At 40.3% G+C, this 17,126-nt stretch overlaps 1 protein-coding gene across 7 annotated transcripts in view; it reads right to left on the bottom strand.

The window, feature by feature from the left end:
- Positions 1–17,126, bottom strand: part of caska (calcium/calmodulin-dependent serine protein kinase a) — a 143,169-nt gene that overhangs the window by 43,022 nt on the left and 83,021 nt on the right. For all 7 annotated transcript variants that reach the window (XM_058392034.1, XM_058392036.1, XM_058392032.1 and 4 more), the window contains exon 3: positions 4,091–4,196. In XM_058392034.1, the coding sequence (XP_058248017.1) occupies positions 4,091–4,196 (106 nt within the window). The remainder of the gene's footprint in view (positions 1–4,090; positions 4,197–17,126) is intronic.

Below are 17,126 nucleotides of genomic sequence, written 5' to 3'. Positions count from 1 at the left end.
AAGAGGAAACTTCATTTCTGTTATGTTTATTTGCTGTTTGCCTCTCTGGTGGTGACCTCTGACTGATGTGGGTATCATATGAAAGAGATTCATTTTGTATTCCAGTGTTCATCTTTCTTGGTAAAAGGTTATTCTAGTTAGTGGTTTGGGGTTTGTGCACTGATGTGTTGTCTTTCTGCAAATCTATTGTTCTAACAGATTTTTTTTTACTGCTGAGGCAAGTAAAAGGTTTAATTTAGGGAAAAAATAATATTTTCTTTGCGTAGGGATAGCTTATCCTCTTTGTATATCTGATCTTCTGTATTTCCTTTTACTTGGTCCACATGGGTTTTTTATTATGATCACCTGCACAACTATAGCACTTAGAAGGTTACATCAAAAATACTTTTGATTGTTATGTTAAATTTGGTAGTGCAGGGGGTAGCATCACCACCTCACAGAGTCCTCCATCTTGATCCTGAGCTCAGGTTACTGTCTGTGTCGAGTTTCTCATGGTTTCTTATGATCATGGAACTTTCCTCTGGGTTTTCTTCTTTGGTCCTGACTTCAAAAAACATGCTGGAAAATGGACTGGGGATGCTAAGCTGTCCTTAGGTGTGAATGTGTGTGTGGAGGGTAGGATGTGATGGAATGGTGATAAACCTTGTTCTAGTGTTCTCAGGAGTAATAATACATTCCACTGAATGCCGATGGTTATTTAGAGTTATTATATAGAGTTATATATAGAGCTATTTAGAGTTGTGGAACATCCACAAAACAAGTTAGTGGCTGTTGTTATAACGGCTTTCTTTTTCAATGTGGGTTTTGCAGTTTTCACCTAGAAATCAGTTTTGCAAACGCAGAAGGTCTAACAACCAATCTGTCAGCTCTGCTTTCCAGAGATGTGACAATCCAAGAACCAGCAGCTGCACTTCTCCTGATAAGCTCTATATATATATAAGCTCTGCTTATATCCTTCTGAAGCACTGTGACTTACAGAAATATTCTACATATAATAATTAATCGAACTGAAACTTCACTAGGAGAGGACGGACATTTATGAACTATCAAGTGATTAAAATAACAGGAAATCGTACATAAAGTGTCAATCGTACATGCTAAGCTGCTAACCTTAGCTTAATTTGATGCAACTAGTAATGACAAGTTATAAGTTAAGATCTCCCATTACCTTAGGCTTTTAGTTTGCATCAAAGAAAACAATAAATATTTCCTACTTAATTCTTAGACACAACCTATATATATATATATATATTTTTTAGAAAAGTCCTGCACGAAGCAGGGATTTGGACAACAAAAAACCCAGACACTTATTTGCAAAACTGCAGTCTCACACCCGTCTTTTGATCCAGGAAGTCCGTCCTACCACAACTGAAATATAAATCTTAAACATTTTTCTAGGATCTTCTCTAAAATAGACAGGTTAGTGTTTATTATTTCAGCTAACTGCCTGGAAAAAGAGTCTCATATACACGACAGTCCTGCTGCTATCTAAAAGTCATTTGAACAACTGCAACTACTTTATGCTGCAACATGGAGCTTACGTCTGCTTATGAGGCATCTTAACAAGAGCTAGACTAGACTAACCAAGAAGGGCTTCTCAGCTTGCTACAAGCAGGGACCAGTTTAAATGAAAATTAAATTACACTGTCCCCCTCAATACAGATTTGATTTATGAACATAATCCTTTTATAAACTGTTCAAATATTCGGCTCATTATTCAAATGTGCGTGAGAATATACGGGCTTTTTCTCAGAGCCGTTATTTTATTCCTGAACTTTCCACTGACACCTCGCATGATGTCCAAGCTGACGTTATTTAGAGATTGACTTACTGAGGTCTGGATTAAACCTATTCAATTCAAGTGACAAGTTAATGAGGTTAAGATCTTTAAAATCAAGGGTTTTGATTCACACCCACTGGTTATGCTTCATGGATCCCACTTTGGCATTAGCAGAACCATTACCATAGAGAACGCTAATCCATTCCTTGTTGACTTTTACCTGTCTCCCCCTCCCTTTCTGACAGGGTTATGATCGGAAAATAACCCTCACCATCTCTCCAGTGAATTTCCATTCTAATTCTTTCTCCCTAGTATAATTTCTAGCCACCACTTTTGCTACACGTTAATCACTTAGAAAAGTTAAAGGAGAAATATGCTGAATCTATTTTGAGCATGTAGGTAGGTAGGTATGTTTGTATGTCAAGCATTAATATTAAAATCACCTGCCTAATGTTATGTAGGTCTCCATTCTGACACCAAAACTGCTTTGACCCTGATCAGTGTATTTATGTATGTATGTATTTATGTATGTACCCTATATTGCCAAAAGTTTTGGGACACACCTCCAAATCATTGAATTCAGGTGTTCCAATCAATTCCATGGCCACAGGTGTATAAAAATCAAGCACCTAGGCATGCAGGCAGCTTCTCCAAACATTTTTGAAAGAATGGGTCGCTCTCAGGAGCTCAAGGAATTCTAGTGTGGTACCGTGATAGGTTGCCACCTGTGTATAACAAAATAAAAGCAACTGGGAACAACAGCAACTCAGCCACGAAGTGGTAGGCCACGTAAAATCACAGAGCGGGGTCAGTGCATGCTGAGGCACACAGTGTACAGAAGTCGCCAAATTTCTGCAGAATCAATAGCTACAGACCTCCAAACTTCATGTGGCCTTCAGATTAGCTCAAGAACAGTGCGCAGAGAGCTTCATGGAATGGGTTTTCATGGCCGAGCAGCTGCATTCAAGCCTTACATAACCAAATACAATGCAAAGCGTCGGATGCAGTGGTGTAAAGCGCGCCGTCACTGGACTCTAGAGCAGTGGAGACATGTTCTCTGTAGTGACCAATCGTGCTTCTCTGTCTGGCAATCCAATGGATGAGTCTGGGTTTGATGGTTGCCAGGAGAACATTACTTGCCTGATTGTATTGTACCAAGGGTAAAAGTTGGTGGAGGGGGGATTATGGTGTGGGGTTGTTTCAGGGGTTGGGCTAGGCCCCTTAGTTCCAGTGAAAGGACCCAAGACATTTTGAACAATTTCATGCTCCCAGCTTAGTGGGAACACTTTGAGGATGGCCCCTTGCATAGTGTACAAAGCAAGGTCCATAAAGACATGGATGAGCGAGTTTGGTGTGACTGTCCTGCACAGAGCCCTGACCTCAACCTGATAGAACACCTTTGGGATGCGGGCCAGGCCTTCTCATCCAACATCAGTGCCTGACCTCACAAATGCACTTCTAGAGGAATGGTCAAAAATTCCCATAAACACACTCCTAAACCTTGTGGAAAGCCTTCCCAGAAGAGTTGAAGCTGTTATAGATGTAAAGGTCGGGTCAACTCCATATTAAACTCTATGGATTAAGAATGGGATGTCATTAAAGTTCATGTGCATGTAAAGGCAGATGTCCCAAAACCTTTGACAATATAGTGTATGTATGTATGTATATAAGATAAATAAAGAGAAAATGTTTGCAAGGAGCTCTGCCACCAACAGTGAGCATCAGCTCTCTCCCCAAATACTTAGAATAATGTTCACACACATGCTAAACAAACTACAGCAATGATTACAGATCATCACATAGAGGTGTACACCAAGTATTCTCAGTGTACCAATAAATAAATAAAAACATAGCTATGTAAAACACTTGAAAGTTACAAAGACGACGCATGATTTCATTAAGTTTATTAATGCTATCATTGGGAGGTGGGTGGAAAAATATCATATCTCTTATTACAACCATCTCATCCAAATACTGCACTTCATGCCTGTGGCTGTGTTTGGTACATAGAATAACTGGCCTGTCCATCAGGCAGTTAAAGTCATTTCCTTGTGTTTTCTCTCTAGCCACTGAAAGAAAAAAAAGATTCCATCCTAGGTCTATTGTAATGAGAAGAGACTTTATGGCTGAAATTGGGGAGCAAATGAAGCGTGTACACAGAGCGGCACAGTCTCGCCTAAAGGGCATCATTGGTAAAGTGCTGATTTAGATTAGACTAGATTAGATTAGATTAGATTAGATTAGATAAACACAGCACACATTTAAAAGGCAAAAGAAAAAAAATCCAATATTTTAAAACTGGTTACTTACAACTCAAAGACCATATAGAGCATTCCATCTGAGCTGTAGGTTTCCAGCAACTCCACAATATGGGGGTGTTTAAGCATGTGACAGATGCTGGCCTCCCTCTTCAGGTCTGGAAAGAGAGCATGAGAAAGCAGAAGAAAGAGTGTGAAAAGGACAAAGAGCCGAAACATGGTGATGTTCCTGCAAATGTTTACTTTAAATCCATGTGTGCTGAGGATGTGATTTTTGTTTTGTTTTTTTTTACTGAACCTTACATTACATCATGTTGGACACAAGCTTGAAGCTGCAGTGATGAAAAAGGACCGTCTCAAAAACATAGATGATGTGAGCTACTAAGTAAAAAAAAAAAAAAACCCTGGCAGAGATAATAAAAAGTGAATATTTTGTCATTTCATCCTGGTTCTGTGTTAGGTAAATGCATGAAGAAAAGAAATCTCTCAAAATACAAAATTGGGATCATTTATCTTAACAAAACAAAACCCTAAAAAATAACCCTCAGCATCTTACACTAGAGTAGAGTCAATGGTGCAAACAGAAGCAGGTGAGTTGTTAAAAACACAAATGCTACTTACTCGACAATAAACTACACACAAATACAAAAGCACACACACACTCTCTCTCTCACCTGTGTAGACACACACACACACAACTTATATTGTTCATTACTTATTGCACTACCTCAACCCTTGTGTTTATTTCATCTGCTGCTATATTTATATTTATGTTAATTTCTATTTTGCACTTCCCTAACCGCTGCTACTGTATTTTTACACAATACATGTTGTCAGGCTGCTATATATATATGTTACAATCATATATGTTATTAGTTATATGGGGTTTTTTTCTACAGTTTCTCAAAGTTGTACATCATTTCATTTTATTTCATTTCATTTCCATTTCACTACACATGTTCTTTTTCTTTTTTTCCGGTTGTCTTTTTTGTAGTGTCTTGTTGTTGCTCTGTTTGGACCTAGCTGCACTCTTTGCACTTTATGTGGCTTGTTTTTTTTTTGTGTTTGAACTTTATGTTGTATGTTTCTGTAGCATCAGGTCCTGGAGAAACGCTGTTTCATTTCTCTATGTACTGCGTCAGCTATATGGTTGAAATAACAATAAAAGCTTCTTGAATCTTGAAAAGCTATTTAAATGAATGTAATAAATCGTTAACAATGCATTTTTTCAACACACACACTTTTGTCACAGGCATAGAGGTGGGCAGGACTGTTTCTACACTATATTGCCAAAAGTTTTGGGACATCTGCCTTTACATGCACATGAATGTAATATGGAGTTGGCCTGCCCTTTGCCGCTATAACAGCTTCAACTCTTCTGGGAAGGCTTTCCACAAGGTTTAGGAGTGTGTTTATGGGAATTTTTGACCATTCGTCTAGAAGCACATTTGTGAGGTCAGGTGCTGATGTTGGACAAGAAGGTCTGGCTCGCAGTCTCCACTCTAATTCATCCCAATGGTGTTCTATCAGGTTGAGGTCAGGACCCTGTGAAGTTCCTCCACACCAAACTCCCTCATCCATGTCTTTATGGACCTTGCTTTGTGTAATGGTATGCAGTCATGTTGGAACAGGAAGGGGTCATCCCCAAACTGTTCCCACAAAGTTGGGAGCATGAAATTGTCCAAAATGTCTTGGTATGCTGAAGCATTAAGAGTTCCTTTCACTGGAACTAAGGGGCCAAGCCCAACCCCTGAAAAACAAAACCTGAATTCAATGATTTGGAGGGGTGTCCCAAACCCTGACCAGGAAGGTGAAGTAAATGATGGTGGAAAAGTGAAGATGAATGAATGAACATAGTTCAGTTTTCTCACAGCAGCATGAGTGCATCCAACTATACACTGATCAGCCATAACATTAAAACCACTGACAGCTCAGTAACACTGACTATCTTATAACAGTGGCTCCTGCTAAGGAGTGGGATATATTAGTGAACAGTCTTGAAGTTGATGTGTTGGAAGCAGGAAAATTGGGCTTGTGTAAGGATCTGAGTAACTCGACTGGGGCAAAGCTTCTTTATAACAGCAGGTCTTGTGGTGTGTTCCTGTTATGCAGTGGTCAGTACCTACCAAAAGTGGTCCAAGGATGGACACCCGGTGAACCGGTGACAGGGTCATGGGCACCTGAGGCTCAAGGGGACCAACACAAGTATAAACTGGTGATTTTAATATTAGGGCTAATCGCTACATGTTTCTGTGTTAATAACACATGGCCATTTTCCTATGAGTTTCATATCTGACCGCCTGCATTAGAGTAAATACCTGCAGGATTGCAGTGATAATGCACACTTCAAGGACATAAAGTTGTACTGTATATTAGCAGGATTCACACTCGAGTGCTACATCAGGTCATTTTTTTCTCTCTCTCTGAATACTTTAGCATAACATCACCTGTGTACCTCTCTAACTTTATTAATATTACTCAACACTTGGTGGAGCTGTGGAGCAAAGTACAGAACATGCATTGGACCTGGCAGAACATTTCATTTGGCACTATGCAAACAAAAATTTAAATGTGAGCCACATCCTTTGGAGTCACATCCTCATAATACTCAGGCCTCACTGTCTCTCTCCATCCTCCTCACTCCTCTGTGCAGAGCTCTGCTTTCTCTCATGCCACTCCCACAGCAGATGACAGAGGGGTGACACAGCGGTGTAAAATGCTATTACTCTCACAGACAACTTCAAAACCACAACAGACACCAAAGACGGATCTTTCGAAGACTTACGAGGCTTAAGTTGGCTTTACACAGCACGATATCTGGCCTGATTTTGCTGACACAGGCACATCGTAGAGGATAATCTTTGCTCAGGAGTTGAGATCGGTGGTCTTAGAACACATAATGTGACATGATCGCCAGGGAGTGCAGCAGTGAACAAACACAGCCAATGATAAAGTTCTGGCATTGGAACTCAGAGTGTGACCGCTGCTACGATTCTCGTCTAAAATCGACCAATAGGAGGACTGCACAAAACTCATGAGACAGCTACAAACATAATCGCAGCCATGACGCGTCAAACAAAACACAATCTAAATCTCGTCACGTTGCATGAGATGATCCCAATAAGAATTCGGCAACAGACTGTATGATAATGTGTTCTTCATGTCTGCTTAAATGATGAAGATAGCTACTATCAGTAATCATCAGAGACTCTACACACCCGCTTACTGTATCTTCAGCCTGTTGCAATCCCTCGTCTGATGGCTGAAACAGACAGGCCGAGGAGGAGTTTTTCTTCCCTCAGGCCATCAGACTCCTCAACATAAACACGTCCATCTTACAGATCCCTAAGGATTCTGAAGTCTCGTTCACTCTATTATCATTCTGCACACTGCACATTACTGTTCTACGCTTAGCACATCGCTTCCAATTCTGCACATTACTGCAAGTAGCATGCAACATATCAGTATTACTACTAAATTCGTTTCTTAAATTTAGTTGATTTGTATTCGCAGAATTCATTTTACTAAATGTTAAAAGAAAAGCGGTTTGTTGCATCATGGCTGTGACAGAATAAATGAGGGATGAGACATGGAAGAAATAGAGGAGGAATTACAGCTTCCAGGTGTGTTTATAGACTTTTACCTATGATGACAATGTGTAACTCCAATATAAAGAGCTACAGTCCTACACGGCTGTGCTGAAGATAGACACTCACATTACCGCAGTCTGTTACAGTATTCTTATTGGGTTCATCTTGTACAGTATGACAAGTAATAATTGTAAACGCCTGCTGGAAGCGCCTGGCGTTAGATTAGGTGTTAGTGTTTGTACACGGTGGATACAACAGGCGCAGGAGCTTTCCTCAGCTAAGTGAAATGACATTAAACGGATATTTGTTCTGCCACCAGGTGACTTGCGTTTCACGGCTGCTGGTGGGTAAGCTTTCACTCACTCGTTTTTCTTCAGTCAATGAGAACGTCCATCAAGATTATGAGCGCCCCATTTCCATCAAACAGAGAGAAATTCTAGCGAAGTACAGATTTGGACAGATTGGATTATTATTCATGCTTTTTACTTGCATTTTGCAGCCAACAAGAGCTTCATCGTGCTAGTGTGAAGCAATCATGGATTTTGGCTCCCCTGGGGATTTTAATCTATTCTCCTTTCAGCAGCAGATGCACTGTTCATCAGCTATAGGGTGTCGTTTGTCGTCTTTTGAACACTTTTCCTGGCTATGAGATGCAGGATCTTACGGTCGTGATCTGATTGGCTGTCTGCATTTCTGTGCACAAACACTTCTGTGTATATGCTCTTCTTTCAACAGAAAAATAAATGAGTTTGAAAATACAAGAAGGGAAAAAAAAATGACAAAAACCTTATTCAAGAGTTATGTGAAACGGCAGTGGTGGGTAAACGAGATAAGCTTGCATATTTGCTGACATGCTTCAGAAAATGTCTGTCGCTGGTCGTTTGCAGTGTCAGACAAAAGACCTCTTACTGTAAAAGTATGAAGTTACTGTTACACTTTAATAATCTCACTCTTTAGAGAAAGCTCAAGTTGTGAAAGTTTTGAAACCAGTGCTTCAAAAGCAGTGCTAAGCTGCTGTCAGGTTACAGAACGCTTATGGGACACACTGTGGCTTTCCCTCCATGTACACATGCTGGAGCAGTAACCCATTACGTATTATCTAAACAAAACTAATAACAAAACCGAAAGTAAGTGTCATTCATGGTGTCGTAGCTTTAAACTGTAATTTGCTATGTGTATTCAATACATTCTGCATGTTTATAGCAGCTCTCTGTAGCAGCTCTGTACAAAAAGAACACAATATTGTGCAAATGACCTCTTAAGAGGCAGAGTTAAATAATACACACTGACTCAACACTGACTCATCGTCCTGACAGCTGAACAGAGCAGCAAAACAATGAGAGAAGCGTTAAAACCCACTTGTAGGCCTTCGTCCACAAGGTCCAAACTGTCAGATATTCCCATCCTTTTGTGAGAACAGTATAAAGTATTTTTTTCATTATCATTAATGCCAATTAATTCTTGCATTGCAAAAATCACATAAAAGACCATATTACAACCAGTCATGCCAGATAACAAACTGCCTATAAGCAGTATAAAACATCCTAAATGAAAAAAAAAAAGATTTTTTCAAGCCCAGTCCCCGTGTCTCTGTGATATCCGGAAGAGAGGAGTTATAAAAGACTACAGAGCAAGCATCACTGGATCACTGGCCTGCTGACTTATTGGGTATTGATAAGCCATAAAACGAGATAAATGTCTCTTCCTCTCCTCTTTTCCCCTATTTAAGGTTCATCAGTCATTCACTTCAGGCTGGATGTAATGGAGGAGGTAGGCCTACAGAGAGCTTTAAGAATCGAATCGGATACAATAAACCTTTTATGAGCTACTGTCTTTGACACGTGTAGCTCTGTGGAGTGATTACAATGGGTATCATGTGGGTCACATGCAAGGGTAAAGCCCTGGCTATAAGCCGTGTGTGAGTGTGACAGCACTTGGTACTCAGACACTACGCTGCAGTCGTGTAAATCCACCATCAGCACAGCGTACTGCTGCAACTGATCAGGAAGAATAGTTTGATATTACAATAGTTCTTATCTAATATGGAGCATATTGTGCATGAAGGAAAATGACACGGCCTTTATGTGTGGGTACAACACACACACACACACACACTCCTGGTGAGATTATCTCTGTCTGTCAGACCGGGTGCTGAAAGTGCTAATCGCGCTTGCGGACTCAGTGTAGATATCATGCTGGCAAAAGCCAGTGTGTGTGTGTGTGTCTGGTAGAGGACTAGAGTAATATCATAGTGAAGATAGCGCTCGGTTCGGACAGGACTCGGTGAAAACACAAGCACAGAGTCGAGCTTTGCAGGGTGAAATCCTCTCATGCAGTCACACACTTTAGTCAGTTTCTCTAAAGAAGTCTTTTTCAGGAGTATCAAGCTGGACATGCCAACCACGCCACGCGTGAGAAGCTTTAGTCGGAGGTGAATGAGCTGCAGTCATTTTTCAGAGTGATAAACAGGTTGGTTGTAACAGAGGAGAACAGAAGCTGAACTGAAGGCGAGCTTCCAATATCCGAACAATAACTCTTATCCTCCGACAGCATGCGCACACACACACAAACATACACACACACACACACACACACACACACACCCACCCCCTGCTGTCCTTCTCCTGTCCCCAGGAGCACTGCCCCACTTTATCTGGCAGAGCTACACCTGGCATATCTGAGCAACTGTTTAAGCAAAGCAAAAGAAGGAGGAAAAGTGATGTGTAGTGTATCAGCAGAGTTAACATAATAAACCTACACTATGACCAACAGTTATAATAAACCTATGCACAGAGATCATCCTGTATTTATTAGGCATTATAACCACACAGCTTAAAGGAGAAGTTCACTTTCTGAACAAAAATCTACAAATAATTGACTCACCCGCTTGTCATCCAAGATGTTCATGTCTTTCTTTCTTCAGTCGTAAAGAAATGATGTTTTTTGAGGAAAACATTTCAGGATGTTTCTCCATATAGTGGACTTCTGTGGTGCCTGTGAGTGTGAACTTCCAAAATGCAGTTTAAATACAGCTCTAAACAATCCCAGCCGAGGAAGAAGGCTCTTATCTAGCCAAACCATTGGTCATTTTTTTTAGAAAAATCAAAAATTGTATACTTTTTAACCATAAAAGCTCGTCTAGCACTAGCTCTGTGATGCGTGTCCGTGATGCTACATACTACGTAAACACGTCGAAAGGTCACACGTGATGTAGGCGGAGCTACAGACCCAGTGTTTACTAGTGTGGAAAAGGAGGAGTTGTTGCATGTGGAATTACACTAAGTTATAAGTCTTTGTGTCAGTTTTTTGTTTAAAACGGTCCGTTCGTGTGTGTGTGTGTGTGTACCCTAGATGTGGAAGTCGTTTTAAACCTAAAAGATTACGTCCGCTTGGAAATAACATGACTGCTCAAAAAATCCTGAGGGATTTCCGACTGAAGAAAGAAAGACATGAACATCTGGAATGACAAGGGAGTTATTATTTGTAATTATTTGTAGATTTTTGTTCTGGATGTGAACTTCTCCTTTAATTTAATAATGCTTTTCCACCATCTGGAAGCATTTCCAGGAAAAAAAAAAAATTGAACAAAACAAAAGCTTATGGATATGTTCAATAAAGAAGACTGAGACAGGATTTTCACGCTATATGATAAACCAAGGCTACAACAAATAAAATTCATTGCCAAATAACTAATTACCAGTTATTATTTTATCAATAATGTTGAATGATGCTGTATGATCCCATTCTGGCTGTACTCTTACACTATTTTGCAGCTCCTGTGTATTTCAGCTAGAGGAACACTTATTGTTTTGTTTGTCGATGAGCTTTGCTGGGGTTTTGGGGGTTAAAAGTGAGCCTTAGCGGAGATGCACAACGCAATTCATAAGTGAATTAACTTTTAATAATGCCCTCGGCAAGCGAGAGATGCAAAAGATAAGCAGGAGAATATAGAGATCATCACTCAGCCTGACAAGACTAATAAAGAAGGGTAGAGACACACCCACATTCACACTGCCTATTTAATGCAATACCACTACACACGCATGCGCAGAGAGAGAGGGGGGGGGGATTCTGTACAAATGAATAAAATTGCTGCAAAGTCTTCAAATAATCATTTATAGTTCAATTATAAAGTGTGAAGAATATGAAGTAAATTCATCAAATTAAAATGATCTGTTTCAAACCATCATCATGACTCTCAATTATCCTGTGTTCAAATCAGCAAGCTTTTTTATCAAGATACAACCTGAACCCATCAACACACCACGGCACCTGAGCAATTAGGAAACACAATGTGCGGGACTGATGCTGTACACACACACACACACTTGTCTACCCTTATTGGGTCAATCAAAACACCACTGCACCTGAGCAATTAGGAAACAGAATGGTGGACTGATGCTGAATGCAAACACACACACACACACACACAAACACACACACACACACACACACACACACACACACGTCTGCACAGCTCTCACTGGGTCTCTTATGGTTGAGTGGCTCTAGACTGCTGGATGGAGAAAGTGTGAGAGTGGGTATGTATGAAAGTGCATACTGTTTTCTCGCTGCAGGGTAAATGTGCTGCATTAAATGTGTTTTTTAATCCAGTCCTTTTTGGCATTTAAAGCTGATGAATGCTGGGAAGGTTTGCAATTGAATCAAAAAATCTGTGGGAAAGTTTAGGCATCATGGATAAGCAAATCTCAATCAATCAGTATGAGATTTTGACTTGGCTATTGAACTGTGGAGAGGGAGAGAGAGAGAGAGAGAGAGTGAGAGAGAGAGAGAGAGAGAGAGAGAGAGAGAGAGAGAGAGAGAGAGAGCGAGAGGAGAGGAGAGGGGGGACATGGGGGGAGAGGAGGGAAGGAGAGAGAGAGAGAGATCCTATGAGGTTGATCTATGGAAAAAGGAACTTGTCTCATGAACTTTCTAGAACTTTAAAGCTGAACTATAAATGTTAAAAATGTGTGACATGTCCTCAGCAGTTACAGTGTTTAATATATTAATAAATTATAAATATGATATATATATATAAAACAAGAAGCATAAACTCTGAGCCCTAGACCTAAAACAAGGAGAGAGAGAGAGAGAGAGAGAGAGAGAGAGAGAGAGAGAGAAAATGTGATGGTCTCCCAAAAGAGTATGTGGGGGAAAACCGTGATCTGGTTACAGTAGAGGGATCAGGTTTTGCTGTGAGAGTCTCTCACACACACACACACACTGTGATTAATGAAACGTCACAGCTCCCATTAGAGGAAATACACCGTGTTCTCAAGTGACTGTTTCACTGTTCATTGCTTTAACAAACAGATGCCTTGTGTCTGAGAATTTCACTAAAGGGATGGGAAGTAGCAGAACCAATGCATGAAATGATCATTTACCTGTTACAGCTACACACTTCTCTTATCATCAGCTGAATAGAGGCGTAGCCGTAAAAGGAGCCTCAGAGCTTACAGTGAGTGATGAGTGATCTAACAATAACAACCATATCACAATACCTGAAGCCATGATATCTATACAATACACAATATGTATTACGCTCAGTTTATTCAGGGTTAATGAGTGGAACAGTATGGCAATATTTACACAAGGAACACAAGGAAGTGTTAAAAGATTGGCTTTTATTTTTATTATTATTCTTAATTTATTTTTATTATTCTTATTATTGTTGTTGTTGTTATTTATTCTTTATTATTATTATTATTTTTGTCTTTTTTTTCCAGCAACATGTTGCTATGAACAACAAATTAAGTCTCAGTGAGCACAGAAATATTCCGCAAAATCCATCACTTTTAATGGCTACAGACATTCTCTCTCTCTCTCTCGTTCTTTTTCTCTGTCTCCCTCCATCTCCCCCCCTCCCTCTCTCTCTCTGTCTCCCTCCTCTTCTTTTGCTCAGTCTCCGTCTCTCTCTGTCTCCCTCCTCTTCTTTTGCTCAGTCTCCCTCTCTCACTGTCTCCCTCCTCTTCTTTTGCTCAGTCTCCCTCTCTCTCTGTGTCTCCCTGTCTCTCTCCTCTTCTTTTGCTCTGGCTCTCTCTCTCTTTCGCTATGTCTCCCTCCCTCTCCCTCTCCCTTCTCTCTCTCTTTTACTGTCTCCCTCTGTCTCTCTTTCTCTCTCTCTCTGTATCTTCTCTTTGTACAGTTAGCAGAAAGTGTAAACTCCTTTGCTCTGAAGACTGAGAAAACTTTCAGAGCATCATGACCGTTACCTAAACATAAGGCACAGATAACCGAGCCTCCCTTCATAAAAGAAGTTAACTAAAACATTTCACCACCTCAACTCAAAACAGCACCTCAGTATACAGCTCTCATTCCTGTTACAGAACACACCTTCTTACCAAACCCACTCGAACATTTAAGCAAACTGTGGTATAACAGGTGTAAATGAATTCTGTCAGAAATAATCAGAAACATTGTCCAAGTGTGATTATAAAACAGACAAAGACAAACTGACAAGTTGTTCTGTCCCCATTTTGCCCACAAATTTGCTCAGTATTTTACGTTCAGAAACCAGGTCAGTCTGCTAACTGAAAATAAGATGAAACGCACATTATTTATCAGTGTAAAATCTTCACTCGGGTTCAAGTGTTTCTAATTAGTAAAAGAAAACTAGTTTTAATTGAATATTTATTAAAAGATTCAAAGATTTTATTATCATGTGTACGATTTGAATAAAATATTAAACACTGAACTGAGGTCGAACTCCTCCTTTCAAGCTCAACCTCAACCAACACCAACACTATGCTCAACTGAACTGCGTTTTCTTATATATTTTGGTTTCACTGGACCTGAGCTTACATATATAACTGAATACTTTTGAAATACAGCGGCTATATCAGTTGGTCGATTAGGGGAATGAGGTATAAAGCCTAAATGCAGTTTGCGGACAGCTGAACAATTCTGTATGATCAGAAGAGAAGTGAAAGCAGAAACTATTTCCCCCAAAAAAGGATCCAGTTTTTCAAAAGAGGACATCAGCAAACAAATTTTATGGAGATTAGGTGCTCCTCACCAGCTGCTAATTTACAGCCAAACACAATATATTCAAGGTGTAGCCTCACATGCTCACTAGACATTTAGCAATGAGCTGCGCTCACATTAACACATCACAGCAAGGAGGCTGAGCAATCATCAAGGATGATTAACAATCAAATGCATTCGAAAAAACAGAGCTGGAGCCAGTACTGTGATTTAATGCTATCCATATCAGGGTGATCAGTGTGTTCCCTGCAGATCAGCATCCAGCCACAACAACAGTCTTCTGGCCAAGGCTGCATATTTTCCTCTCCAGATTATCAGCCATGGATGGATTCACATCGGAAGAGTGGAGATCAGTACAGAAACAACAGCCAGGTGGAGTCATGTAGTTGTTACGATACGTGCTTCCCCTCAGCCCACAGCTCAGTGTTCCCTTGATGGTTTGTGAAATCCAACACACTGGTCGATTTCTCTCCATGAAGGCCCCTCAGGAGCTTCTTCAGTCATGCAATCTCAAGACTGGACTAAAGCATCTTGCTCCCATCACGTCTGCTTCTCTCTGATAGCCTTACAATTGATCAATGAACTCTGAAACTACACTGACCTATTAGTTCCTCAAGAGCTCTTGGTTGCTGTTGTAGAAAGGACATGTCCAGTGTCACCCAAGTGAGGATGGGTTTCCATCGAGCAAGGTTTCTTCCCCATAACATCTCAGGGAGTTTTTCTTCTTTATCCATTTTTTTCTCTGTTTCTATACTTCTGTAAAGCTGCTTTGTCCAATGTTAAAAGAGCTATACAAATAAATTGTATCGAATTGAATGCAGAATGCAGGTGCTTTCAATTTCCCAAAGTTCTCTCACACCACCCCCTTGCTGCAGTTACACCACTCGCTGTCTATAACTACCACACGCACCCCCCATTTTTCTCCCTGATTTGGTCATCTGCCAAATCCTAGCCAACAGCCAGCTCTTCCCCATCAGACCAACCACCAGCCAGCCAGCTGCATCCTTTCAAACTGTTGTTCATGCTGCAGCATAAAAAACATTCGGAGGAAATGTCCTCTTTACATATGCTCATAGACGCCCACGGATTGACAGGAGACATGGGGTATGCCATCCTTTACATTTACATTTAACATTTCTGGCATTTGGCAGATGCTCTTATCCAGAGCGCCGTACAAGAGGGCTTTGAAGTCTCATTAACACTGGTTCAACAGGTCACAGACCTGGGATACCATCAGCATAAAAACTGGGATTTTTCCCCCCTTCATATTCAGATAGCATGGGCACGTTGCTTTCTCGGCCCCCTGCCACAGATTGCTGTGACACAGTCACGATTTGAACTTGCAGTCTCCTGCTGAACACTTTTTCATCGTTCTTTTAATGTCATGTCGGCATCACTGGCTATTTTTATGGCCAATAAGCGCACCAAAAGACAGACCAGTCCACACCAACCTAAAGACATTTATTAAACCCTTTCTGAACCACATTCTCTGAGCTAGACTTGCCTCACCATCCCTCAGGACACAATAAAAACATGCATCAAGACTATTTCTCTCTACTGACAGCTAGGTGGTGGAATCACTGGTGTTGTACTGAATAGATGGTATATTAAACTAGCACTAACTTCCCTCTAACAGGATGTCAGATTAGCTTGATGATTAGCTTTAAAGCTGCAATATTTTTAGACTCTGACCTATCTGTAGTAGCATGATGAGGTGTTTTTCATGAACTTCTGTAATTCACTCTGGATATGGGCTAAATGCTGGAGAAGGACAGAGTATACAATCTGATGACGCATATGGACTGAAGCCCAGGACAAGAAAAAATAAATAAATAAATTCCACAATCAGGATAAGAGTCAATTATCTGTGTCTTATCATTTCTAGCTGGCAAAACAACAACAACAACAAAAAAAAAAACAACCCATACTTTTTCCCCTATACAGCCTGAATTTCAATAGAAACATGTCCTGTCTACTTGTCTTGATTTATGACTAGTTGGATATATAGAGGCGTCCCACTCAATAAGAGTGTATTTGTTCCCTTTCCCCATTTACTTACAATGGAAAGAGAAAACCTTCATTTCATCAAGATTTCGCCCAGATATGTTTTTGAGGAATTTAAATAGGCACCAGGGGCTTCGATAAGCAGAAGTGTGAATATGTCAGCTTTGAGGCGTGTGCTGTGTGTGAGGAACAACTATAATAAGCAGCTAGAAACAGGAGTCGCAGTAAGGAGGAGATCTGAGGCTTAAATTTACATGACAAGGCAAGTGGAATTTACTGGTTAATGTCTGCTATTGTGCTTGGGAGCAAATCTTTTTTTTTTTTTTTTAATATATTTTGTCACTGAAAGCTGTTGTGAAGTGTGTACAAGCTTTCTATAGTGTACATAAAGCCATTTAAATCAATTACAAATATTACCGTATTGACTCGGCAGCATCAGTGTTATTGGGATACAATTAGGATCTCAATCAATTAGCTCCATTTAGGCCTGCTCTCATAAATATGACC

Source organism: Hemibagrus wyckioides, linkage group LG06 (genome assembly GCF_019097595.1).
Source record: "Hemibagrus wyckioides isolate EC202008001 linkage group LG06, SWU_Hwy_1.0, whole genome shotgun sequence".
Taxonomy (NCBI): Eukaryota; Metazoa; Chordata; class Actinopteri; order Siluriformes; family Bagridae; genus Hemibagrus; species Hemibagrus wyckioides.
The sequence above is the reverse complement of the archived record's forward strand: the minus strand, read 5'-3'. Positions and strand labels throughout refer to the sequence as shown.